The 27303-nt window shown below is 45.1% G+C and overlaps 1 protein-coding gene across 2 annotated transcripts in view; it reads right to left on the reverse strand.

The window, feature by feature from the left end:
* Positions 1-313: 313 nt before the first annotated feature.
* CACNG2 (calcium voltage-gated channel auxiliary subunit gamma 2) overlaps positions 314-27303 on the reverse strand; it is a 145517-nt gene continuing 118527 nt past the window's right edge. Inside the window, exons 3-4 of one of the 2 annotated variants that reach the window (XM_048500698.1) lie at positions 9560-9700; positions 314-1804 (exon numbers count right to left, since the gene is read on the reverse strand). In XM_048500698.1, the coding sequence (XP_048356655.1) occupies positions 1269-1804; positions 9560-9700 (677 nt within the window). In that variant the 3' untranslated portion in view covers positions 314-1268. The remainder of the gene's footprint in view (positions 1805-9559; positions 9701-27303) is intronic. The other variant, XM_048500699.1, reaches the window with a different exon arrangement.

Here is a 27303-nt window from a genome sequence, read left to right on the forward strand (position 1 = left end):
GAAGCTGACATCTCTGAGCAAGCAACAGTTAGCTAGAACACGATCTTTTCAAGCTTGGAACTGAGAGCAAGGGAACAGCGTAGTAGCTTGCCTGGGAGTGAATGTGAGCAGAGGTCTCCATGTTACCACCTAGTCCATGTCCAGTGTCCCAACCCCAGTGACAGCAATATTACTCTTTCCCTAGAAAGAGGTGTCCGCCCCCCCCCCCCCACCTCTGGTTCTCATGGCCATTGGGGAGTACTAGCCACTCCAACCAGCTAACCAAGTTCTGGGTATTTTTAAGTGTATTTTCATTAAATGGAGTTAGTTTCCATTTTCTCTTTAGAAGCCTCTCAACCCCTAAGATATTAGTTTTCACAGTTTTTTTCAAGCTGAAAAAAAAAAGAAAATGAAAAGAAAAATACGATCTGGCTTTCTTACAAGTAAATCCACTTATTATATTTACATTTATTTATAGTTGGTTTTCTTTTGTTAAAAAATTGCCACTCTTTTTATGAAGCTTTTTTTGTTCTGTGTTTTTTTTTGCAATGTAACTGTTAACCCCAGGTTAATCGCAGGCTAGTGGGGCTGAGCTGGTCAACCTTAGCTTCCTGAGACCTGGAGATCAGTGAATCAACGGTAATCCCTGGAATCTCCAATGACAGGAGAGTCACTGTTAAGCCCTGTGGACTAACAAGATCATGTTGAATCATTAGTCACTCCAGAGGGTTTGGTAAATTTAGGCAGGCCACCATACATGTGCAAACAGGCATCTACTGTGACACCAAAATCACTGCATTTCACTACCGCCTGCCCCCGGAGATCCTCAGGAATCTGCAAGTCCACAGTGGGTTAAAAGTGAAAAGAAAATGTAAAATTAAAGTCTAAAACAAACAAAAAGATCCAAAGAGCTGCCTCCTCTTCCCGCTTTATGTTTTAATATTTTTTTTGTTATTTCTCGGTTCCTTTTTTAAATCTGTTTTTATTAAATGTTAAAATAATGGTACATGGGAAATCATGCATTTTCTTTTAAATTTATTTTCTATTTTTTATATTTCTTTCTCTTGATTTTTTTGAAGTTTTTTGTTTTTTGTTTTTTCCTTTTTTTAAACTTTTTGTTGTTTCTTTTCAGATGTTTCACTTAAGTTTTTTTTTTTTTGCTTTTGGAAGGTTTCCCCATGGTTGCTTTCTCCTCTCCCTCCCTGCCCGCCCCCACTGCTCCCTCCCGTCTTGCACCCAATTCCCACTCCCACCTTCCCTGCCCCCATTTTCAGCCCCTCTTGATGGCTTCATACGGGGGTGGTCCGGCGGTTGGCTGTGTTAGTGTGGATAGAGTCCTTGTTTTCTTTCTGGATACAGTTGTGAACCTGGAGGAAGCTGTTATCCCTGTCTGAATTGTAGGTGGCGGTGGGAGTGGTGGCAGCCTTCAGGGGGTCCCTGGTCAAGGTATACATCGAGATCTCTGTTGATGGGAGGGTGTTGAATCCTTTGATCCCGACAGGAGAGGCATCCCTGGAGTGTGAAGGCTCAGTGGAACGGGAACTGGAGCGACTGCGTCTCTGATAGCGGTAGCGGTAGCTGGGTATGCGGGTGATGGCAGAGGACTGGAGGTAGTCCGTGGCATGAGCACTGGCACGCAGCTGTTTGTGCCGGTCAATAAACATGTGTACGGCCAGCACTCCCACCATCTCGGCTATAATGAAAGACAGGGCCCCAAAGTAGAAGGACCAGCCATAAGAGTAACTGTTCTTCTTGGAGTCGCTTTTCGAAGGATCTCCAGCATTGGCTGATATGTACACAATGATGCCAATTATATTACTCAGACCTGTGGACAAAGGGCAAGAGATAAGAAAACATTAGCAGGTTTCAAGTTCAGCATATATGACTTGACACATGGTCATGAGTGACTATTCCGTGGTGCTACCAAGATTCTTGAGCTCAAACCAACACAATTGTAAGGATACAGCAACTATTCACTCAGAGGTCTTGCAGGGCAGCCTTGCCAGATTAACTTTTGTAGTATTTTACCTGTTAAGCTCCTCTATGTGTGAAGGTCCTGATGTTGCCTCCTGGCTTAATCTTGACACAACCTCAAGGTGAACTGACAAAAGGCCAAAGCAGGCAACTTGTGGTGTTTTCACCCATAGAAGAAATAAAGGTCATGTGACTTCACTGACTATAATACAAATGACTTGGTATCTTCCAAAACAACAGCAAATGGGTTGCATTCCACGCGACTTGCATGCCTTGCGCGACGCCTTATCGCACGCTTGCTGCATACGCGACGCATATGCCTTATCGCATATCAGCCGCATACTTATATCACATCGCTATGCGCACATGTTTAGAGCTAACTATAGTCCATTCAGAGTCAACAGTCGTATCTTCTTTGGAACAACATCTTAGTCCTCATCCATTATGTGTAACTGAAACAATATGTTCTCCCTCTGCTTATACTTGCCTGATTTTCTTCCCCTCTATTGTTTCCCTTGTGATGAATTTTAGAGTAGCCCAGCTGTAGGTTGAGGAGTAGGGAGACAGTCAAAGCACCATTTCCTATTTTGTTTTGTTTTTATTCAGGAGAGATCTATCACATTTTTATCCCTTGTCTTCAAAGAATTTTTAAGCTAAGCTAAAGATCTGCAAGAGGCATGCTGCACACACACAACAGACACACTTGCATGGTGGTGGGGGAGGAAAGACTTCTTCATATTTACAAATGAACAACTCTTATTCTTGCACAAAACAAAACATCCCTTAAAAGACGTTAAAGTATTCTACCAGCGATTTTTTCCCCAATGTGTGATTATTCCTTTCTCTTCTGTGCCCTATCCTTTAGGTCTCATATCAGCTGCTGACAGGGACTTGTTTTTGTTTTTAGTTTGGGAAGAATCATCGAAAAATTAGTGCTTTGTAAACAAATAGTAAATATTGTGTTCATACAATACTGTTTGCTACACTATGGCCTCCAAGTAAAATATTAGCAGTAGGAACCAAGGCTTGGCAAATGACTATTACTCAGGCTTGGTTCTCCCGTTCAAGAGTCTCCGAGCAGATCTCACCTAGTGACAGCCAGCCACTGCCCTTGGCTATCTTCTCATGGCTCCTTCGACTCACTGCATCGCAACTGCTGACACTGTTTTATGCCAGCTGGTTAGTGCATCTGAGGCTACATCCACACAGCTGTTCTGCTCTGTCATGGCTTTCAAACTGGAGCAGTGCTTTTTGGAGCATCCACGTTACATCGGCCTCCAGTCATCTACTTTCCAGGTTCTCCTCCGGCTTCGCTCCAGTCCTTCCCAACCCTGTTTTGTACAATCTTTCTGGAAAGGCCCAAGCAGGTTAGCACACTGGATGGACACATGTACATTTAAAAAAATCTTTCGTCCACATTGGTGCTGTTTTGTTGTCATCACCCCCTTCTCCCTGCCATCTTCCCTGCCATGCCACTGGAGGGCTTTTTGCTAAAAAGATTGGTAATTGTTGTAGTGATGCTATAAAGCTATAATCAATACTGATTTTTATTTGTTTTTAAAGAATTGGGGGGAAAAGACTCCTGGTAATATGGCAAGGGATATGGCGACAACACGAAGGTGATCAAGGAAAGTGCATGGGAAACTCCTGCATAGATGATCATTTGCTGCTCCAAATGCCTCTGCATTTAGAGGCATTCATAAGAACCCCTGCTGTGTGTATGTAGCTCCACACATTTTTATCAGGCAAGCTGCACGCTGTATGGAGGGGCAACATATCCACATTGCTGGTGTTGCAATGGCGCCACTTCTGGCACGACCGGAAGTGGCGCAATTTCAATGCCAGTGACACTCTGTCATTCAGCCAAAACTCTGTGGTTTTGAAGTGGGAACCCTGACATCCCTGCCTCAGTACATTAAATTATGATGTACTGGCACAAGTTCTTTGAAGCACTATAGCACTGAGGATTCAAATAAACAGGCACCCACTATGTCCTAGGCTTCCTAAAGAAGGACTTGATGATCCTGGAAAGTGAACCAAAGTCACACTTTGTTCTGGTGTATTAATGCTGTCTGAAATTTATCCTGGATGGCAACATTTAGAAATGCAGTAAATCTTCATTAAGGGTCTTTGAGATTGACAGTTTTGATGTGATAAATGAGTATTTATGACTCATTTGTATGCACAGACAGCCTCCTTTGAGGATGTGCTTTTCAGGCAGGGACGTCACATTTCCCCAGAAATGTATTTTGTACCTAGGGAAATGCAGTTTCTTCCATGAATTACAATTGCTGCTGCCCATCAGTTACTGGATTCAATAGGAGGTGCTGGCTATCACATACAAAGACCTTCATGGCATTTGTCTCTCCTATCTGCAGGACCGCCCCGCCCCACATGCCCCTCCATGACAATTTTGCTCATCTGTGCAGGACCTTCTGCACCTGCAAATGGACAAAATCCAATACTGCCTGTCCATGGGCCTTCCCTGTTGTGGCCCCCATCCTGTAAAATGAACTGCCAAATGCCCGCTCTTCTGGCATTCCACAAACTGCAAAACTGTATTTTTCAGGAGGGCATTTTTTTACACAAGTAATAGGGCTGTACTGAAACAAAATGGTTCAAAAATGTTTCAGTAAAGGGAGATGGTCTTCAGACCAAGCTACTATGTATAGTTCATACTGGCTGTCTAAGTTCTGCATCATTTAGTGTGCCATGTTAATGCTTCTGCTTTGTTTGCAATTATTTCAAGCTTCTGCTTGGTTTCAGATTCCTGCAATCCAGGAATCCTGATTGCATTATTTGATGTCCCATCCTACTGAAGATTTTGATTTGCGCTGTATAATCTGCCTCGAATCTCAGTGAGAAAGATGAACTGTAAATAAATATGCTTTTGCACATCGTCTGTTGGATATTGTCTGCAAGATCAGTGAGGACAAGTGCCCTCACTCCCTCCTCAATGGCCCTGTGATTTTGTGATCATGCAAATAAACCCTTAGACATGCAAATAACTGCCTCCCCCTTCACACCACAGCCTTGTTTCCACCCTCAAACAGACCTCCTACCTTCTACCCTTAACCTGGGTTGAAAAGAAAAACAAATAAAATGAAGACTCCCTCTCATTTGTACTATATTTCTCAGAATAAGTTGAAGAAAAACCAAGATGTTTTATAATATTACTATATTGTCAAACTGAACAATATTGATATTTTCATTTTGTTTCATTTACAAGTTACTGTAGGTGCAGTCTTGCAAAAAGATTGTATTTTTCATAACTGAACATGCAGAAGAGCCAAGCTCTTGCAAGCAGCCTTGGTTTGGACTCCTGCTTGACAATTCAAGTTGAACACCATTCCTGGTTTTGCTGTTTAAAATCAACTACTTAAAAAATGATGTAAAGCGTGAAATTGTTCTTGATAAGATAGCCTTGCTCAGTTGCCTAAGGCAGGAGAATCCAAGTTTCATCTTGGTTCAATACATACACCCGCTCCTCCCCACATTTCTTCCTGGCAGCAAGGAAAAAGTTATTATCTACATTCTTTGCAATGCCAAGGGAAGATGATATGTGTTATTCATGGTTGCCATATGAGTGGAAATAAAGCACTTCTGCTGGTCAAATCCCTTATTCCGTGAACTGAGAGCACTATTTCAGGTTCCATGTCTTGCATTTGGAAACAAAATTTGGGCAGTTTTACAGATCAGCCACAGGATGAGGCTCAAGTTTTGCTCTTCAGTTCAGATGCACAGTGAGGTCCAGTCTGCACATAATGGATGCCTGCCAAACCAGGGGTGGACTGGCAAGGTAAAATGGCCCTGGAGCAGGCCAAGCTGAATGGTCCTGGCAGCACTGCGTGCTAGCCCTGGAGAAGCGGCATAGCGCCCTGGGGTGGGGTGGGGCACACCCCGAGTGAAGCCAAAGAGGAGGCATGGCTGGGCCATGGAGGGGGCATGGCAGGGGCAGGGCGGGGCGGGGCAGGCAGTGCTGTGGCAGGGGTGCAGGGCGCATGTGTCCCCCAGCTGCAGTTTCCCCTCGCTCCGCCTCTGCCCTGGAGGGCCTCTCAGCTCTGCGGTGCCATCAATGCATCAGCTCACCCATTTGCCTCCCTCCCTGTTTAGGCTGGGCCTGGGTAGTCTGCCGTGCTGGAGCAACCTGTCTACTCGGCACAAACCTGTGGTCTGGCTTTCATTCCTTGTCTTCAGTTCCTGGCTGCTACTGTTTATGCTCTCAAGCCTCACTATCTAGGCAGGAGGGCACAGCTACCATGGAGGCCCAACTGGCCTGGCCTGCAGAGTGCTGAACATACCCTGAAGAGCAGGGGCCCACCATGCAATTTTCCTGTACAGTCAATGGCCAGTCAATCTGTCCACATTTCCTCCTGCTAAAAATGTACCAAAATAGATGAAGGGTGTCATTTCATCCTCTTAGCGTTTCCCAACCCTTGCTTCACTGTAATGGTTGCAACTTTTGGGAAGGACAGAGAGGAACACTGAGCACGACTGGCATCACATGATGTTTCTGCTTTAACAAACATTACTGAGGTATTCAGAGGCATGACATAGGTCAGCAGTGGTCACACATTCATGCAGGTATGTTGTCTGACACTGAAAAAGAGGCATGTCATTACAGATACCTAGCTTCAGGAACACGCCAGTTAGCATCTAGGTTTATGTCACCATGAGGTGCTAATCTGTTCTTCCAGATGTCTGCTTTTTACAGTCTAGGAAATACTTCTGTTCTCTGACTCAAGTCCATAAATGTACTCTCTGCCTTTGGTCCTGTGGGGATGGGCATTTTGGATCCTCATACTGCCCCAGTAAGTAAGTGAGAGAATCTGGTACAACAGCAGAATTTTGGGTTCTGTCAGAATAATAAATTCAAGCTTTTATGTGAATGTCATACTAAAAAGACTCATGCTACTGTACCTAAATGATGCGTTATATTATACATTTCTGACAGGATACAAGAGCATAAAGGATTAAAAGAGGCATTTCTTTCTATTTCTGTCTGGACCACTGAAGACAGACCCATGTATCAATGAGGGTTAGCATCCCTCTTGAGATTTAACATGGTTTCTCCCGTGGCCCTGAATAAACACTTGGGTTTCTCACTCACTGTAGATGATATTAGCTCAACATGACCCACCTTTTATTGATGCCAATTAGCTCTGTTTATCATGTCTCATATTGCCACTTCCTTGATTAGATTCAATTTCATGTTTCTCCTGTTCTACTCTTCTGTCTAAAGCTGAGAGGGGTCTTTGCCGGAGGCTGGGACCATACTCAGTTCCCCTCCCCTCTCAAAACCTTACCCTCTACTCCCAAATCTCCAGGAATTGCACAACTTAGAGAAGAATTGATTTTTATACCCCACTTTTCTCTACCATAAGGAGTCTCAAAGTAGTTTACAACCACCTTCCCCCCCACCCCACCCCCACCCACAAGAGGCAACTTGTGAGGGAGGTGGGGCTGAGAAAGGTTTGGGAGAACTGTGACTAGCCCAAGGTCACTCAGCAGCAGCACTGGGATTCAGTTGGTTCGCACCACTTCGGCAGAACCGGTCGTTAAAATGGTGCTTGTAAAAAACCAATTGTTAAATTATTTGAATACCATCACTGCCCAGCAGACTTCATGTGGAGCAGCAGGAAATCAAACCCAGTTGTCCAGATTAGAGTCTGCCACTCTTATTCACTGCACCAGAGCTGGCACCCTATTTTTTCTCAAGGGTATACTGCAGAAGCTACTGAGAACACATGGTTTAACCTGCTCTTCATCTAGGGTCCCTTTACCACCACTGGGACCCATCGCCTTACTCCTCCCTTTTTTCTTTTTGTTGAGGAGGGTTTTTAAAAATGGGTTATTTGCAGGACGCTGTTTTTATACTGTTTATTGTATTGCACTGAACGCTGCTTTTAATGGGTTTTTTAGCACTCATGTTTTTGGAGTTTATATTGTTTTATGATCTGTATTTAGTTTGATACTCCATCTGTTCTGTGTGTGTTATGTTGTGCACCGCCCAGAGCCCTTGGGGGGGGGGGGAAGGGCGGTATATGAGTCTGATTATAAACAAACAAACAAACAAACAAACAAATAAAAACCCCAGGCAATTTCCCTGAGTTCTAATTTTGGGAAAGCAAGCACTTTGCTAATGAATAGTGGGATAGGCAACTGAAAAACTATGCACGCTACAAGGTTTTCAGAGGTACTAATTATTGCTCAGTTATTTCAGTTGGCAAAGTTGAACTTTAGGTTCTGCTTCTTCTGAATTCGATGAAACCTGAGGTCTTGCTTTCTTGCTCTTGTTAGGGTGGCAATAAGCCTACTTCTGGGTTGTACCACTTCAGCTTGTAGAGATGTGTGTGTGTGTGTGTGTGTGTGTGTGAGGCTCATGTGATTTAATGCTATTCTGTACAAAAATATCCCCGGCACATAGAAAACATAGAAAAAGGCAGGTCATAATCCTTCTTTCAGACATCCAGCCTTGTGTGGAGGGATTTCTGGTTTTGCATGGTGAAACAGAGCACAAAACAAGCCAGTTTGAGCTCCCCTTGGGGAGAAAAGCAGGGTATACATGTAGTAAATAAATAAAAGGAGAAATATTCAGTTGTGTAAATTCCCATCTGTCATCTTAAGTGGTACAGTCCAAACACAACTTTGCCACTTCATTGAGAACTAGTCCCGAGACTCTAGACAAGATGTCCCTACTTTCCAGACCTGCTCTTTCTTCCTCAGCCTAGCAGGCAATATATGATAATGAAAAGCTTTTAGTGTCTTTTGGTTATGAACTTTCCTTTCTAATGCTTTGCCCTGCTCTGTTGCTGAAAGGAAAGATGTGGAGTCACCCCCTAGAGATTAAAGCACAGCATAATTTTTGCATTATGCTTCAGGTGAAGTCAGGTTAGGTCTGGCACCTGCTCACAGTTCCAAGGCCTCCTTCCAAGCGCTAGTGCCAGGTCCAGGAGGGAGCTGGTGGGAAAGGGGACCTTCCTCGTCCCTTCCTTGCAACCCCTGCAGCCATTGCCCTTCCTCAGCCAAACCACTGGGAAGTGCAAGATGAGAGCTGAGGTCCAACTCTATTCACCATTTGCAAAGAGTCAGAGAGAGATTCACTCAAGGAAAGCCTAATTTCACACATAAGCATGAGCCAGCTCCAGGCCTCCTTAACAGCTGAGACATTTCACACTTTCAGGTTCAAATCAGCAGCAGACTTTGATTTGAACAACCAGATACATTCCCTGTCCCTAAGATGTTTATGTTATTGGGGCAGCCAGTGGTCTAAACAAAGGGTCTTTCCGGCATCTAGTCTGGCTTTTATCTGAACCAGGCTACAACCTGAGAAAGAGGCATAGCTGAAGAATACAGCTATATATGCTCTCTCTTGAAGGAGTTAAAACTGACTCCTTCATCTAAAAGAAATGTATTCAGTCTCCAAAACAAATACTTCTCAGAGTGGCTGTGCAAATACAGCACGTCCGCCGTGCCTTCTCTCCCCTTTGCCCCTCTTCTCGTGTCTCCTGCAACCAGCTGTTTTCTTGGCCTCCAAATGCACTGAGAATCTCCCTCACGTTGGGTTTTGTTCTTCAGCCCCCACTTGCCCCTCAACCCCCTTTACCTGCAGACACGAAGAAGATGCCGGCACTAAGGATGATGTTATGTCGGGTTTTGTAGAACTCGCTGGCTGCAATGCAGAGTCCACCCATGAAAAGTAGAATCACACTCAGGATCGGAAAAATACTAGAGGCCCTCACAGCCCCTGTAGTGAAGAAAGGGGTGGGGAGGGGAGGGGAGGGAAGGGAAGGGGAGAAAGAACAGCATGCAGATGAAAAAGGGAGAGAGGGGAAAGGAAGACAGACGGGGGGGGGGAATTTGGGAGGGGACAGAATCAAAGGAGAGGGAGAATTGCAGCGAGGAGGGACCGGAAACACAGAGCAAGAGAACAGAGGATTTGGAAAGGCAAGTGGTACAGGGAAGAACAAGGAGACAGAAGGAGAAGAGAGAAACAGAGTGTCAACAGAAGAAGAGAGCTGTTACAAATGAACTGTCAGCATCTTGGATATTAGAAACAAACAGCGTACTTTGGGCTGGGGGCCAATGAAGCAGCATCTGTTAGCAGAGGTTTACCTGGCTCCTTTATGCAACCAGAAAGCCAAGAGGCATCTCTCCCTATGTGTTCAAACAGAAAGTGAAATCTAAGGGTCAGAAAGCCGCTATCCTTGCAGGATAATATTCAGAGTCTAGGTGGTACCTGCAGTCAGCAGAAGCATTGGGAACAAACACATATATCAGTGGTGGCAAACCTATGGCATGCGTACCAGAGGTGGCACTCAGAGCCCTCTCTGTGGGCACATGCGTACAGAGTTTGTCATGTGGGGGGGGGGCAGAAAATCACCCTCCCACACACACATACATCTAGGCTGGCCCGGGCAACTGGGAACAATGTGCGCGCACCGCGGTGAGCAGGTAGGACTCGGCTGGGAGGGCTGGTGCCTGTGCTTACTCCTTTACCCGGGAGTAAGCTTGGTTGCTGGCAATGGGGCTTGCTTCTGAGTAAACCCCCCTAGGGGTGTGATTCACCTGTTCAAAGTGTTACATAGCTGCTTCAAAGCAAAGCCACCAACTACCACCAAGCTTACTCCTGGGTAACGCACGCCTTGGAGCCAACCATTTTTTTCTAAACTAAAACCTCAGTATTCAGGTTAAATTGCCTTGTTGGCACTTTGTGATAAATAAGTGGGTTTGGGGTTGCAGTTTGGGCACTCGGTCTTGAAAAGGTTCACCATCACTGTCATATATCATTTTACAGAGGTGGAGGGGAAGGGTTCGCCTAAGGTGAACCATGACACTGAGGACAAGACCCATGTCTTGCACCCAAATGAGGGCAGTCATGTGTGCCCCCTCTCTCGTCCAGTTCTATTCTCACAGATTGCAACCAGCAGATGGCAGTAGCAGACAGACACATAAATAACATTTCACACAAATGTATATGCGCATGTATGTATGCCCACACATGTATATCAGGTTAATTATTATGGAATATGGGTAGTTGTGTCTTGCAATTGTTGCAGGAACTATAATCACACTTAACCAATGTTTCCCACAGCAAACAAAAGCATGCTGATGGTGCACAGAGGGAGGGTCTGTGGCTTTATCATTCGGCCATGACTGTTCCCTCTGTGCAATGTCTCACATGTGCATGCTGACTGTGGGGAACACTGTTATTTTCCTCTTTGTATGCTGGACATCCCAGGTTCAGTATCAGTCATCTCAACTTAGACCTGCTCTCAGACAGGTAATAGGAAAAGATCCTTCTGTGCCCAAGCCCCTGAAGAACCACTGCCAGTCTAACTAGAGAATACTGAGCCATGTTGACTAATGGTCTCACACTTTTGGCTTAATATAAATGCCGCCTCCCTCCTCCCCTCCCCAAATGGTTCTGTGCAGGTGGCCCAGGGCGATGCTGCCAGATTTACACTCCCTGGGGCACTTACCCCAGCAGAGGGACAAACACTATGGTGTAAGTCATACAGAGGGCTTTCCAGCAGCAGGGAGGTTTGGGGTTTTTTTCCTCCGGAGATGGAGCAGCAGCACCACAGCTGTCCCCAGCCACCTGGGGCTCTGCATTGGGCTGTTAAGAAGGCACCTTCACACATTCATCATATATGTTCACATGCCTACATGAGCATGACACAAACTAAACTTGCACTGCAGCTCCCAGGAGAGGGAATATAGGTGTTTAGAAAGGAATGCACTTCCACGTGCATGACACAGGGCATAACTACATGTTATATTTATTCAGAGGTGGAGCCTCCAGTGGAATGAATAGCACTTGTTTCAGATCAAGAAACCAGAATGAAGGGCGAGGCTTAAGTCCCTTGTCCCCACATGCTGTGGTCCCAATTCAGATTGAAACTTAGCACACTTTGGGACTGACTTCCTAGTGGGAAACTTGCAGCTGACTCCTGGGCCGAAAGCCCTTGGAGTGGACCTAGCGAGAACATGTGGAAATATGTAGTTAATGATTATGTGGCACATAGCAGTGCATTGAAAATATGGTCAAAAATTAGCACATCATAATTTGATAGCTATGTTGATTGTTTATAGAAAGGATGACAATATTAAATGTGTAAAGACTAATCTATGTTTTCTAAAAACCCTTAAGATCTCTGATGCTAATAAAAATGATATCTGATGCTAATAAAAATGATCAGATCTCTCTCCCCTTGGGTTATTTCTGATTTGTTCTCATGTTCCTAAATTTAATTTCCTCCCAGGTTTTGCATTTCACTTATACAATTATTCAGTATGGCTAATTGATAGGAACATATCCCATAATGCAGTACTGTTAATTGTTGGGAAAAAGACCTTGGGAGGAAAGCGACTGAGACTACTAAAAGTTTACTACATTCTTGGTTGGGAGATGATATCTAGCTTGAGTTGACTGTTGCAAACGTTAAGTTGCATTATACCATCTAAAGGATTTTTTAAAATTCTCCAGAGCTCTGGATGATTTATCCCATAATTCATAGAAAGCTTTCAAAAGGAAGATGCAGAAGGCAGTACTTGAAAGGAGTACCATAGACATAGACAGCTAGATTGTCCCCATTCTTTCAGGTAGTTTGTAATGAGAACTCTATGGCTAGCTGATCCTGAAAGCATCCTTGCCTGGGAGTATAATGTAAATATTCTAATCGTCATGGTCCAGAAAGATGACAGGAAACCATCACAGAACTGTTGAGGTGGATTTCTGACGTGGCAAATGCACATTGTAAGTCTTTTGGATGAATGAATATGACACTTGAAAAGAGAAATGTCTCTGTGATGCTTATATTGTCTACAATAAGCCCCAGATAGTTTTACTTGTTAAGCTGTCATGTTTGGTCGCAATGATTAAGCAGAAAATGTCACGACTGCACACAGTTAGGGTATCTCCTAGGTCTGGGTGTGGAAGGGGGCGTATCCAGTGGTGAGATTCAGCAGGTTCGCACCACTTTGGCAGAACTGGTTGTTAAAATGGCGCTTGTATATAACCAGTTGTTGAATTATTTGAATCCCACCACCAGAACTGGTTGTTAAATTATTTGAATCCCACCACTGTGCATAGCCATGCATAATCCATGAGGGTACAAATCCACCTTTGGATATTTGTTGGCATCTGCTACATGATGCTTATCTGGGCCTCACTGAAATAATTGGATGCAAGTTTTGGTGTGGACAGAAATGACAATGCTGAGCAAGACCTCCAGTTGGTATATGCAACCTGCTAGGTGAGACAAATCGGTTGTAGGTCATGTTTATGTTATTAACCTTCACCAATGGTAAATATTGGCAGGAATGGAGAGATGTGGGATATTAGCAAGGCCTTATGGGTGGATTAGAAATGTGTGGCATTCCTTGGGCAATACTGGAGTTCAGTTCCATCAGTAACTGATCTGAAATGACTAGAGTAAATACAACCAGAAACCAACATAAAGGCCAACAAAAGGTGAATCTGTACCAATCGAATTACGTATAAAGAGAAAAGCAGTATAAATCATGTTGACTTAATTGGATGCAAGAAGCAGAGTTGTCCAATTATTACAAAGCTTTTCAATAAGTTCCAATGCAGTCTGAGTTGTGCTAGCTCTTCAGCAGTGGGACATTTATTTGTTTAAAAGTCTCCCTTTTTGTTTTTTTGAGAGAATGTTCCCCTGCAACAAATGAAGGCTACACAGCTTTCCACAGAGAGCACGTAGGAAAATTTTGGAGCAAGACTGTGCTCCCTTGATGAAGAACTGGTACAGTTTAAAATGGGAGCCACTGGATAATTTTAAATAACAAAAATTCCTGACCCACTTGAATCACAGGTCAAGTCACACCACTGTGAAAGGGAGGGGTTAAATGTTTGTGCTAAACAAGGCAAAAGAAAGGCACAAAGATTCAAATCCTCACTGGCGCTTGTACAGGCTGAGCTTTGCATCTTGAGGCCTCTTCTGCTTTTCCTTCTGCCCCTTTTGTGTGCTTTTCCAAATGCGAAAGGCAATCCCATTCGCCAAGAAACTCTGTTTTTCACTCAGTTGGGTAGATTTTTTTCCTCCCTGTATGTTTTGCTCAGGAGTACAATCCTCTGTAAAGTTTCTTTCAGAACTCAGCTAACAGTGAAATGCATAAATAAAGTAATTCAAACAAATTCCTTATTTGCAAAATGAACCGGCACTTAATTATTGGGTAAGCTTTTATACATTCTGTCCAGGATACCAGTTACTACAATAATATTGAGCTCATTGCTAGGGAAAACACAGATGGGATACTGCTCAGGTTTGGTGGACTTAAAAATCCATATTAGATGAGCAAAACAAATATATCTTGCTTTCCCCAGTTTTCTGGCCATATTTCAGATACAGTGCTATGCTATGCTAATGACTTCTGGAAAGCACTAATGAGATTTAACAGTGGGGAATATCAGCAAATGCCAGGAGATGCTCATTGTCAGTATATGGCCTACATATCAATGGACCTTTTGAAACCATAGGTGTTTCCCACCATTTTCCCTTCTCATTAATTAACCCAACACACACAAAATGCAGTCCTGAAGCACCAACATGAGGGCTTTCCTGGTCCAGTTTTGACAAGCTGGGAAAAGTCCTCCACTCAGAGGATATTATGCAACAACAAGGAAGTCTAATCAAACTATGTGTCACTGCATGAGTTTCTGAAGTCACGAAGAGGAGTATTTGCTCAGCCCCACAAATATTTAGGATACCTGAACATATTTAGGATGCCCTTCTTTGAGCAGAAGAGTAGAAAGAACTGAACTCTTTATCATGTGCATGGATTTACTACTGGTGTGTGATAAGGAGCTTTTTTGTGGCAACAAGAGTGACCAAAATGTTGGACTCGGACCTGAGATACTTAGATTTAGATTATTGGAGACTATTGGGTGACCTTAGACCAATCACACACTCTAAGTCTAACCTACTGTCAAGAAATTCAATCACTGTCAGAACTTCGGTCAAGTTGCTCAGGTTGTGAAAGGAAACCATTTTAAAACAGGCCTGTGGATTTTCTTTTGGTCTCCTTTAATGGGAAGGCCCTGTCCTAATTAGATTCTGTTTCACCTGTTTGATGTTGTGAGAATGAGCTGGGAGTATTAGCTACCTGTCCCAGTCTCTCAAAACATTAAGGAGATGTTGTGATTATCTGTGCCAGGCTGGCCCAAATCACTAATTGGCTGGTGGTTAAGTATGACCAGAACCTCAGCTCTGGGAAGTTCCACTTAAATTTGGCTCTAATCTAATTAGGCGTTTTCCCCATGGTCAATATATCTTGGGATAAGGAGGTGAAACATCCCGATTCGGCCATGACTTCTGCATGAGATTTCCCTTATCCCGTGCCTTTTAAAAAAACGATAAAATTGGTGGTTCTTTTAAAAAAAACTCACGCCGCTCCTGCTCCCATGCAAACACCACGGGAAATGGACCGGTTTATTTTTCCCGTCTTGCCAACTGCAGCCAATAAGAACGGCGGAAAAACAAGACAGTTCGTGCATGCGCAGCAACGTTGGCAAGGAAAATGAAACTAAACCAGGGGCTATGCAAGTTCTTCATCACAGCCTGAACATGCTGATGGGCTGAGATGCGGAGGGAGAAACTGAGATAGAAACATCCTGGTACGTATGGACCCGGTTTTCCTCCGGGGATATTTTGTCCATCTGGAAAACGCCTTAGATTCACCTGACGGTGATTGATGTCTTGTTATAAAAAACTCACTATGGGGCTAGAGTTGCTATTCTATTCAGAATCTACCTGAAATGCTGTAACTACTCTTTGACTTATGCTTGCTGGAAGAAATTAAGGCCAACGTTGAATGGATTTCAAGGACTGTGCTAATATTTGCATATTTGTGAGTGCTTTATCCTGTCTTATGTTTCAGCTAATCTTCTGCTATTTATGCAGATGTTATTATTCATGCTGAAGGACTTTTTATGCTGACTTTTTATTTTCTTTATTTTCTAAATAAAACTTATTTTCTAATAAAACTTTAAAAAAAATTTATTTGGTCTGCTGTGTGTCCACTTACTCTCAAGAACCCATGTGAGCTGGGTGGCATAAGCCTAGGCTGCTTTTTTGACACCTTTTTGACACCTTGACTTGAGGATAAAATGCAGAATGAGAGAATGATGTAAGCCACATTGAGTCTCCCTGCAGAGAAAGGTGTGGTATAAATAAGGTTTCCAGGCATGCCTGGAAACCATCAAGAGAACAGGAGGGTATGGACATGGTGGGGCAGCCACCACTAGTGATGTCACACCTTCTAGGAATCACTGAGAACACTATGGTAAAATCATGAAGTTTGTGGTGATTCCTACAAAGCACTTCTGGATTTTCCCAAAAGAGATATCATCCCATCAGTCTGACAGTCATTTTTTCAAAAATTCTGTAGCTGCTACTCTGAGCATTGTCGGGAAACAGAAGCGGGCAACCCTGGGTATAAATGAAATAAATATTCCTGGATGTCCCCCTTCTCCTCAGGACCCACAGTCTGGGGAACATTTTGAGCTTCTGTAAGAGGAGTAAGGAGTAAGTGGTGTCTGGAGATCTCCCATAATTACAACAGATCTGCAGATGACAGTCATTGGTTCCCCTGGGAAAAATGGCTGCTTTAAAGTATGGACTGTATGGCATTAGAGAGCCAGTGTGGCGTAGTGGTTAAGAGCAGCAGACTCTAATCTGGAGAACGATGTTTGATTCCCCATTCCTCTATATGAATCCTGTTGAATGACCTTGGTCTAGTCACAGTTCTCTCAGAACTCTCTCAGCCCCACCTGCCTTACAAGGTGTCTGTTGGAGGTGGGAAGGCTGCTTTGAGACTCCTTAAAGGTTGAGAGAAGTGGGGTATAAAAACCAGTTCTCTGTTCCCAAGCTTGCCCTCCTAGGCTCTATCAAATGGAGTCCTCCCCCAGATTTCTCAACTCAAAGTTGATAACCTCAGAGGGGGAATCAGCATAAATGACCCTTCTTCCTGGCTCCTGCTGAAATTCTAGGTGGGATCCAAGTCCCTCTTTGTGTACCTAGCCTGCCCCCTGTTTTTGGAAGGGGTATATTTGGGCATAGTACAGGAATGACAGCTGGTACTATTTGATTATATAAGGTCAGCATTAAATTCCTCCCCCCAAGGGGCACATCCACAAAAAATGGTGCACGCAGTTGGGCAACTTCTCCAACTCCGCCCCCCCCCAACCCTCTTGTGATCTGGATGTCATGCCTGTATTGATACACCCCAAGAATGCATTAACTTTTTTTTGTCGCTGCATCACACTGTCTGCTCATATTTAACTTAAGATCCTGTTCTCACACTACTACTTAGTAGAGCATTGTCCATCCAGAGAGAAAGGGAGCGGGGGAGAGAGAAGGGGAAAGGGGAGAGAGGGGAAGGGAGAGAAATGGGAGAAGGAGAAAAATGGGGGGAAGAGAGAAAAAGTGGGGCAGAGAGAGCTGTGGTGATGGGGGTGGGGAAACATTGCACACATCCCACCCCACCTCTGTCCCACTGCAAAACCGAGCCTGTGGTTGCTTTAAAATTAAGATTACTTTACTTCTAGGTGAGCAGCGGCTGTGAGGAGACTGGGAGCAGGGACAGGCCAGGAAGGGCACTCTTTCCCTGGCTTTGTCCCCCTCCCCCGTCTTCTCCAGACTGCCGCTTGCCTAGAAGTCAGTGAACCTTAATTTTAAAGGAACTACAGGGCTTTTGGGGTGGGGGGTGGCATGGGCTGCATTTCTCCTTCCCTGTCCCTGCTGCCACCACCAGAAAAGCCTCTGGTTGCTTTAAAATTAAGTTTAATTCACTTTCAAGCAAAAAGCAGCTGGGAGGAGACCATGGGCAGGGACAGGCCAGGGAAAGAGTGCCCTCTCTGGCCTGTCCCCACCCCTAGTCTTCTCCCAGTCATAGCACCACTTGCCTAGCCGTAAATTATACTTAATTTTGAAACAACCATTTTTTTGTGTGGCTACCTGGGGGGGGGGGCGGAGGCAGTGGCCAGGGCACCCCCAGGCAACTGGGACCTTTTCCCACTCTCATTACACCTCTGCCCCCCCCCCAAGCAGGATTGAAAAGAAGCCTTGGCTGCTGTTGAAATAAAAAAATATGAAATCTGACATCTTGACAGTCTCAAGTATATTACGACAAAAGGGTAACAGCGCCTTCACTTGCTGCTTTCAGGAAAGCCTATAAGATGACTATTTCAGAAGGCATTTGGTGGAGCAGATCTAGCTAATGGACTGTTATGTTATGTTTGTGATCTTACAACTTGTTGCTTTGTGCCTTGAATCTAAGGAGACAATGGCCGTTTCCCCACTTTTAAAAATGACGTCGGTTTCATCCGGCGTGGACCTTTTCAGCACAGGGATTGTGTTCCCCGGCTTCCCCACTGCCCTGGCGCTCTGCGCGGGGTCATCAAAAGGCGCCGTTTTCAGCAGTGCCAGAAATGACGTGCGCTGAGGGGGTGCGAGAGCGGCAGAGTCGGGGCGGCTGCATTGTCGCCGCCCCTGTAGTGGGGAGTGCTGCTGGACCCCGCGCTACTTGGTAAGAGTAGTGCGCAGCAAACGGTGAGTGGGGAAAGGCCCAATGTTTTAAATAAGGCATGTTTTAAATAAATAAATTCAATTTCAGCAAATCTGAATGTAAATAGATTTTTTTTCTCACTACATCTGGTGTTAAGTAAGTACCTCATCACTGTCCCAGGAAATGATTTCAAGTCTTGTAGCAGTAAGAGTTTCCATTGACTTATTGTTTGTTTAATTACTAAGAACAGATAGAGTTAATCACTGAAAATCTTTTACATATTGACTGCCTCATTCAGAACAAACGCTCCAAAGATCTTTTACCTCGTCCTAAATCTCTAAGGGGAAACTCAGCAAACTAATCTGTCTGGGGCTCAGAAGCTTCCAGCTCTGAATCAGCAAAATAGGATGGTCAACCCAAGGATTAGACAGTAAATTTGCTAACATAAGAGTGCAGCCTGATAACTAGGGCCCATTCCCCACTTACCTTTGTCCGAGGGTTGCTGCGCGCAATTCCCAGCGCGCGCAATTCCTGGCACGCGCCCCAGCTTCCCCAGAGCGCGGGGTCATCAAAAGGCGCCATTTGAAAAGGCACCAGGAATTATGCGCACTGAGGGGGCGCGACAGAGGCAGCGTCGGGGCAGCTGTATTCTCGCCGCCCCTGACATGGGGAGTGCAGCTGGACCCTGCGCTACTTTAGGGGAGTAGCGCAAGGCTTAAGTGGGGAAAGGGCCTACATAAGAAAAAAAATGGAACTGAGGGTCAAAGGCCTATTCTGCACACACACAAATAAAATGTCTCACAGATGTTTTAAGGAGAACCATTTTGGCTTTTTTTTTGTCTGCATACGCGGGGGCAGGGAATGTTTCTGGGAAAATGGTTCTTTTGTCCGCCTTCCCCTCCCCCAGCTCCCACCTGATCTCTGTAGTTTGGAGATCAGTTGTAATTCCAGGAGAACCCCAGACCTATCTGGAAGTTTGCCACTCTTAAATAAGACCGCATCAAAAACAATCAAGGAAGTGCTTGGGAATCTTATTTCCTGTTCAGTTCAGATTACACACAGTACCAAGACCACCACCAATGTTCTGCTCTTGCTTGACTGCCCTGAAATGAAGGACAATACCCATGTTCTTAAGATCACCCCTTTTTAATTCACCGTCATGACTTTTCTCAGTATGTTTGTGAGATCCAGAAAGGAAACTATCCCCCTATTCCAGGTTCACCCAAGCCAAAAAGATGTAGTAAGTAAAAGGCAGATATTAGGGATGGCAATAATGCATGCTGGATTATGACTTTCACAAAGGTGGATTCCGCACAGGGCAAATATAATGGGTGCAGGAGACAATACAAAGTGTTTTGTGGGGGAACTTTGCACAGGTCCCGTCCTGTCATGAGCCAGCCCCTGGGTGCTCACCAGGACACAGAGGACTCCAGAACTTGAGGACACAGTGCAGCCAGAGTTGGTTGCTCCAGAGGAAGACTTGGCAGCAGAGCCAACTCCCAGCCCTTCCCTGCCTGATAACATGCAGGTGGAGGAACCTGCAGTTCCTTCTAGGGCAGGGGTCTGCAACATGTGGCTCTCCAGATGTTCATGGACTACAATTCCCATCAGCCCCTGCCAGCATGGCTAATTGGCCATGCTGGCAGGGCTGATGGGATTTGTAGTCCATGAACATCTGGAGAGCTGCAGGCTGCAGACCCCTGCTCTAGGGAATCCAGTGACGAGCCATCTGTGCATAGAAGGCAGAAGCAGAGGCAGGTATTGCAGAACTTCAGGAGTGCTTATTTGGCAGCAAAGTATGAAAGATTGGAAGTCTCTACATCTGATGAGGATTAACTCCTCACAGAATCCCAGCCCCCTGAACAAGGCTCTCTCTATAAGCCTTGCTGTGAGCTTGCTTCTGCCTGGGTGCAGCAAGTATGTTTCCTGTTGCTTCTGTATGCCTGGTCTACTGCTGAGTTCCAGCCTGTTTGCCTGATCTCCTGTGCTGCAACCTGTTGGACTGTGACCTGACTACACCTTACCTGCTGCCTGGACCTGTTGGACTGGACCTGACCGCACCCTGCCTGCCTGCAGCACAAGTCCCCAAAACGAGCCTGCCCCATTTTATTTCTCTCAACTTTGGATTTTCGAAAATCACTAAACCAGCGATCCTTTTGTAAAATCCCGGGTTGGACTTGCTCTCGCGTGAACAGCCAGGCAGGAGGCCCTTTATTTCTCTCCTTTCCACAGCCAGGGAGAATCCACCTGCCATTGCAGGGGGACCACTTTTCCTTTTAAAAAATTGCATGCTGCACATGCGCAGCCACGCAGAAGTAGCTGATCATATTGTGGGACGATTGGCATGGTTGCGGGAGTTCATTGCTGTTTGTCTGTGCAGCTATGCATGTATTGCAGATTTTTTTTTTAAAAAAGAGAAGCATCTCCGTGCGAAGGTGTAAAAGCAACCTGGATTGTTTCCATGGGCTCCAATTGCTGCCTGCATGGCATGCATGTGAATGGGAAAAAGGAAAACAGCTTCCTTTATAACGACTGTAACCCATTATACATTTGCTGTGTGGAACTGACCAAAGTTTTCCTTGGCCTGTGACATTTCTATACCAGCACATCTCCTCTCCACACTGTGTCAAAATACCACTCATAAAGACTTCATTGTATTCTGAATCGAATCTCTCACCACCCTCTTCTCTTTCAGAAGGCAATCTTCATGAATCTGTTCATGGCTTCTATTCCTCATTCTGGATCTTCATAAAGCAAATAAAACAGATAATAGGCCTTGTTTCTTCTGTGGAGGATGTTCTGCCTCCTCTAGCAGCAGTGCCTCCAGTCCATATAGACAGAACCCAGGCCTTCTCTGAGTTGGTATATGTGCTCAAAGAGGAGTACAGGATTGGACTGAGGTATGTGAAAATATTCTGAGTGGTTGGTTAGCTTCTGAAACAGTTGGTGCAGGAAATAAGAGAGGCAGAGGCAGTAAAAGCAGAAAGGGAAACAGAAGCCTCTTCAACTGTTGCCCAAAAGCACAGATGCAGGAGTAATTGTTTGGATAGGATTGTTAGCTCCAGGTGGGGAAATACCTGTATATTTGGGGGATGGAGCCTGGACAGGGTGGAGTTTAGGGCAGGGAGGGACTTTAATGGGTATAACACCATATTCCAAACTGACCATTTTGTCCCAGTGAACTGATCTCTGTTGCCTGGAGATCAGTTGCAATAGCTGGAGATTATGGCTTATATTGTCCTTTTCTCTTCCATTTAATCCCTGTAAGGTAGGTTAGGCTGCAAGCACGTGTCACTTGTCCACGGTCACCCAGCTAGTTTCCACAGCAGAGTGGGGACCTAAACCTGGTTCTCCAAGATCCTAGTTCTCCAATCTAACCAATGCACATCACTGGCTCTCTATCCCACACTTTCTCCCTGGGGTGTTCAAGCATATCATTTTCTGCTCAGCCATTTCAGTGCAACATGTACATGCATATTCAGAACACATGCTTCTCATGACTTCTAGCAAGATGTTTTTGGATGACACACCACTGGAGAGGCGCCTTAAGTTATCAAGTACATGTCACCAGAAAGCCTCCCCTTTTGAATCTGCATCTGCCTGGACCAAACTAGATGTGACAGAGATCACTGATCTCCCTTCATCTTTTAAAGGCAAATTACAGCTGGACATCACCCACATCAGTGCAGAGAAGGAAGAGTTTTTTTTAAAAGAAGATGAAGAGTTTGGGTTTAAGTCCCCCCTTTCTCTCCTGTAAGGACTCAGAGGGGCTTACAATCTCCCCCCCCCCCACCAACCACCCTGTGAGGTGGGTGGGCTGAGAGAGCTCCGAGAAGCTGTGACTAGCCCAAGGTCACCCAGCTGGCGTGTGTGGGAGTGCACAGGCTAATCTGAATTCCCCAGATAAGCCTCCACAGCTCAAGCAGCGGAGCAGGGAATCAAACCCGGTTCCTCCAGATTAGAATGCACCTGCTCTTGCACTGGTACAGACTAAACTCTTTAGTCTGCACCATTTCACTATGCAAAAATCCCCCCTTCTTTACTAAAGAAAAAACAGTTGTTTAAAATAAACATGGAAGCTACAGTTGAAACATATCCATAATTTGAGGAATGCAGATTGCTTGTATTGTCAGATCTCAAATGGAGGAGTATTATTTGTGCTATCAGATATATCATTTCGGAAATAAAGTTATGTACTGCTTACAGAAGCAACTGGTTATTGTTTACCTGTGGAACCTAAGTTGTTCTTTTTTCTTTTTAAAAACAACTGTGCTAGTAACTGATGACATAGAATTCATTACGATTTTGATTAGCGTGGCTTAGAGTATGTGGCAAATGCATGGAAAACTAATGGAATCATATAGTTGGAAGAGGGCATAAGGTCCAATCCCCTTCTCAATGCAAGATCAACCTCCCAATACTGATTGTGGGCTGGTGCAGGAATACATTGTCTAGGGTAAGGGGTCCCCAGTGTGATTCCTGTAGGCACCATGGCACCCTCTAACCCTTTTTTAGCTCCCTCCAAGTGTCTTTATGAAGTGGGTGAGGTGAGGTAAAGCTTTTACCCAGCAAGGTTTCTGATTAATTGTTGGAGATTTGATTGGGTACACAGATTTTTAAAATGTTGCTTACTGAAGCTAAGCTATGGCAATCATTTTGTGGCAGGCTCCATCTCCCGAGGCAGCCATTTTGTTGGTGCGCCTACCATGCCGTGTCAGAATTCCTGCTGACTCAAAAAGGTTGGGGACCCTTGGCCTGGGGCACTTTTGACTAAGGGCGTTTCCCCACTCACAAGGATCCCCCCTATGCCGTGTGCTGCTCTCAGTGCGCGGCATCCCTGGCGCGCACCCAGGTGTCCCCACGACCCCACGCTCTGGGTCATCAAAAGGCATCGTTTTCTCCAGCGCCAGGGATGCCACGCGCTGAGGGGGCGCGACAGTGGCAGCGTCAGGGCGGCTTCGCTGTCACCGCCCCTGTGGTGGGGAGTGCAGGGAGACCCCGCACTACTTGAGGAGAGTAGCACGGGGCTTAAGGTAAGTGGGGAAAGGCCCTGTGTTAACTTATCTGTTATTAAAGGGAAAAGCTGTGCTTTTCTTTATCACCAGAATTCAAGATTTTCTGATTCTGGAGAACCTTATGTTTATTTTTACTTACTGGTATGTGAAAAAAAATGTTTAAAATAAAAGAAGCATGGGAGACATCTAAAGTGTAGTTGAGCCCTAAGTTTGGGATTCAACATATCCACAGTTATAGAGCAATACACAGTAAATAGTTAGCCTGGGAAGCTTCCTAAAGCTTCACTACTAAAGGAAACCTCCAAATAGTTACCCACACACTTAAAAAAACCTATAAAAGGAATAGTTATGTTTTGGGTGCTGTGTGGTTTCCGGGCTGTATGGCCGTGTTCTAGCAGCATTCTCTCCTGACGTTTCGCCTGCATCTGTGGCTGGCATCTTCAGAGGAGAGTAGCATTTCATTTCAGGAGAGTAGCATCTCCTCTGAAGATGCCAGCCACAGATGCAGGCGAAACGTCAGGAGAGAATGCTGCTAGAACACGGCCATACAGCCCGGAAACCACACAGCACCCAAGTGATTCCGGCCGTGAAAGCCTTCGACAATACAATAGTTATGTTCCTTTTCTATTATTCAGTGTCAAGCAGTCCTTGTCCCAATCCACCATGAAACTAAAGCCAAAGATAGCTATTTTAATTTATATTTGTTCTGATCATAATAACAAACATATTCCATTAAGATACTATAGGCATGGCTCAAGGACAAGGAGGAGATCCCAATTTCTTTGAAGGTCGGCCTGCAAGATCTTAAAGTCAAGTTGTTCAGCAGGTTAGATTTAGCCACAGTAGCCAAGACCTCACAAAGAACTGCTCTGAATCTGGGGATCTGCTTTGAGTGCAGAAGGTCCCCGGTTCAATTCCCTGCCTCTCCGGCTAAAACGCCACAAGTACCAGCTGTTAGGAAAGACCTTTCGCTGTCTGAGATGCTGGAGAGCTTCTGCTGCTATTTAGAGACAATAACACTGAACTACATGGATCAATGGTTTGCCTTGAAACAAAAGGCAGCTTCATATGTTGTCAAGGTGGTTAACGGTAATGCTTACTAACGTCCAATGTTAAGTTTACTAGAACATTTTGCTGCACAAGTCTTTGCAAGCTCATTTGCATGTGCTAATTATTCAAAACAAGGAAAATGAGAACCCAATACACAGAAGCGATGCATTTTTAATATAAGAACCTAGTCCTGCATGCTGTTGCTGACAGTGGCCGACCACATGCTCAGCAATCCACAGTCTTCTCTCTTTACTTCTCCCAGTATCTTTAACTTAGAGCAGGGGCGTGCAACTCAAACAGTTACATGGGCCCAAATTGATCTTGACTAGATTTAAGCAGGCCACCCATCACAACATCAGACCTTGCCCCACACAGTAATGGTACCAAAAATACATTAGCTTCTTCTTTTAAAAAAGGGCTTATTTGTTTATTCATTGTTTGCCCCTCCAAAATAGAAGTGCTGCAGGAGCCAGCTATGGAATGCTGGTCCTACCTGTGAGAGGAAATGGCTTCAAATGGTCAAGAGCAGCGGGTAGGACTGCAACAGCAGGCTGATGGAGCTGAGGTTGCCAGGTACCCCCTGGCTCCCAGCAACAGATAGGGAGTGCAGGGTTGCCAGATCCAGGTTGGGAAGCTCCTGGGGATTTGGGGATGGAGCCTGGGAAGGACAGGGACCTCCACGGGGTACCATTCCATAGGGTCTGCCTTTCAATGCATCCATTTTCTCCAGAGGAACTGTAATTCCAGGGGATCCCCAAGTGCCACCTGGAGACTGGCTTCCCTACTTGGAGAAGCCCTGAGATGCTGCAGTTGCTGTGATGACAGCAAGCAGCTGATTGAGGATGAAAGGCACAGAGCAGCATTCTGATCCTGTCCTAGGTGAGAAGGGATGTCTCTATTGCATCTGAGAGGCCCATTGGACCCAGGCTGAAGTGCCAGCACCATGGCCTGCACAGTATGTTGCCACTAAACATGAGCAGCCTGTCTATCTAATGATTGAACTCGCTTGAGCTTTGATTAAAAGTTACTTCAGGTTTGCAATTGGTGACCTCAATAATCCCTTTTTGATTGTAGGACTCAGGTAGGAGGAGGAACGGAGGAGGAACGGAGGAGGAACATGAGGGAGAGGGGAGATTAACCCTTCCTCTGACAGCTGCTTTCCCCTGAAACCTCAGCAGATTCCAGAGTTTCTTTGAGGACTTTGCAACAGAGAAGAGACCTTCGGGCTAATGGTGGAACATGTATTCTCCCTGCTATAGGAGGAGGTGGAATTTAAGTATTAGTTCTTAGGGTTGAGAAACTCCTGGAGATTCGGGGGGGGGGGGGCAGGGTGGAGCCTTGGGAGGAAGCTCAGTGAGTATAACACCATAGAGTCCAGCTTTAAAAGCAACCATTTTCTCCAGGGGAAAAGGTCTCTGCAGAATGGAGATGAAATTGTAATTCTAGGAGATCTCCATGCCCCACCTTGAGGTTGGGAACGCTAGGCACCATCCAGTCTTTTCTGGAGTAAGTCTCTGCATTTACCTCTTTCCCCAGAACTCCATGGTAAGAGTAATTTTTAAGCATAGACTGGCAGGGCAACTGAGAAGGAAGGGGAGGTGAAGAACGAAACTCTTGTACAGAGGTGGGATCCAACCAGTTCTCACCACTTCTCTAGAAGTGGTTACTAGTTTTTTCTGAGTGCCGAGAAGGGGTTACTAAAGCAACCTCCCTGCCCAATAGGGACTGGAGGTGCGTGCGTGCGGCAGCACCACTGTTTGAATCCCACCACCATCGGAACCTATTATTAAAAATTTTGGATCCCACCACTGCTCTTGTATCTCTAATCACTTCTGGAGGTCCAGAAGCCAAGTAAGGCACTTCAAATGGCAGCAATAAATTCGGTGGCTGCTTTATTGAGAAGAAGGGAAAGGAGTATCAGTGCATTACTGAACAGAGTTATGGACCTTCTATATTGTCCTGTGTGGGATTTGGGGTGGTCACTATTTCTCAACCTTATCCTCCTCACAAGGTTGCTTTGAGGATAAATGGTGAGACCATGTGTATACTGCCTCAAAGTCTTTGGTGAAAAAAATGGGATATTAATATGTGGAATGAATGCACAACAGAACCCATGTGATGCATTTAGAAATAACTAATAATTAGTCTGTTCCTGCTAACAGCAATTCATGGGCTTTGTTTTCACATTATGTCTGGGTGGCATGACGGAGGGCTTTTTAATAGACTGGGAATGCACTGATGTCCATTTTGTATTTATTGCCAGGAAACCCAACCATTTTTTGTGAGAATGCCCAACTATCAGGGTTCTATGTGCTTGTCTGATTTTTGTGGTTGTACCAACATTTAAATAGTCGCATATGCAATATTCAGGTTTGAACCTTTGCCTGTGCTCCTGGTTTTGCACTGCATCGTTCTCTGATGATCACTGGGACTGCGGATGCCTCAGTTCTGGCTTCTGCTCCAGTCCACATGAGCAGCAGGTATACGGGATTGGTGAAGCATCCAGGGGGGCAGATTGGGGAAGTGACAATTCACCAAACGGCATGGATTTATTTTGCACATGCAGGAAGTCTTGGCACTAACAAAATAATTTTATTGTAAGGATTTACGCTTTTTAATGTAAATGAATTGGTTTTTAAAACCCCAAGAAGCTGTGCACAACAGAAGCAGGAGAGGCACAGAACAGCGTCTCTGGCAGAATGTTTTAAGGTAGATTCACAGGAGTGTTCCACTTGGGTGTTCACATTTTGCCTCC

Source organism: Sphaerodactylus townsendi, linkage group LG06, assembly GCF_021028975.2.
Source record: "Sphaerodactylus townsendi isolate TG3544 linkage group LG06, MPM_Stown_v2.3, whole genome shotgun sequence".
NCBI classification, from domain to species: Eukaryota; Metazoa; Chordata; class Lepidosauria; order Squamata; family Sphaerodactylidae; genus Sphaerodactylus; species Sphaerodactylus townsendi.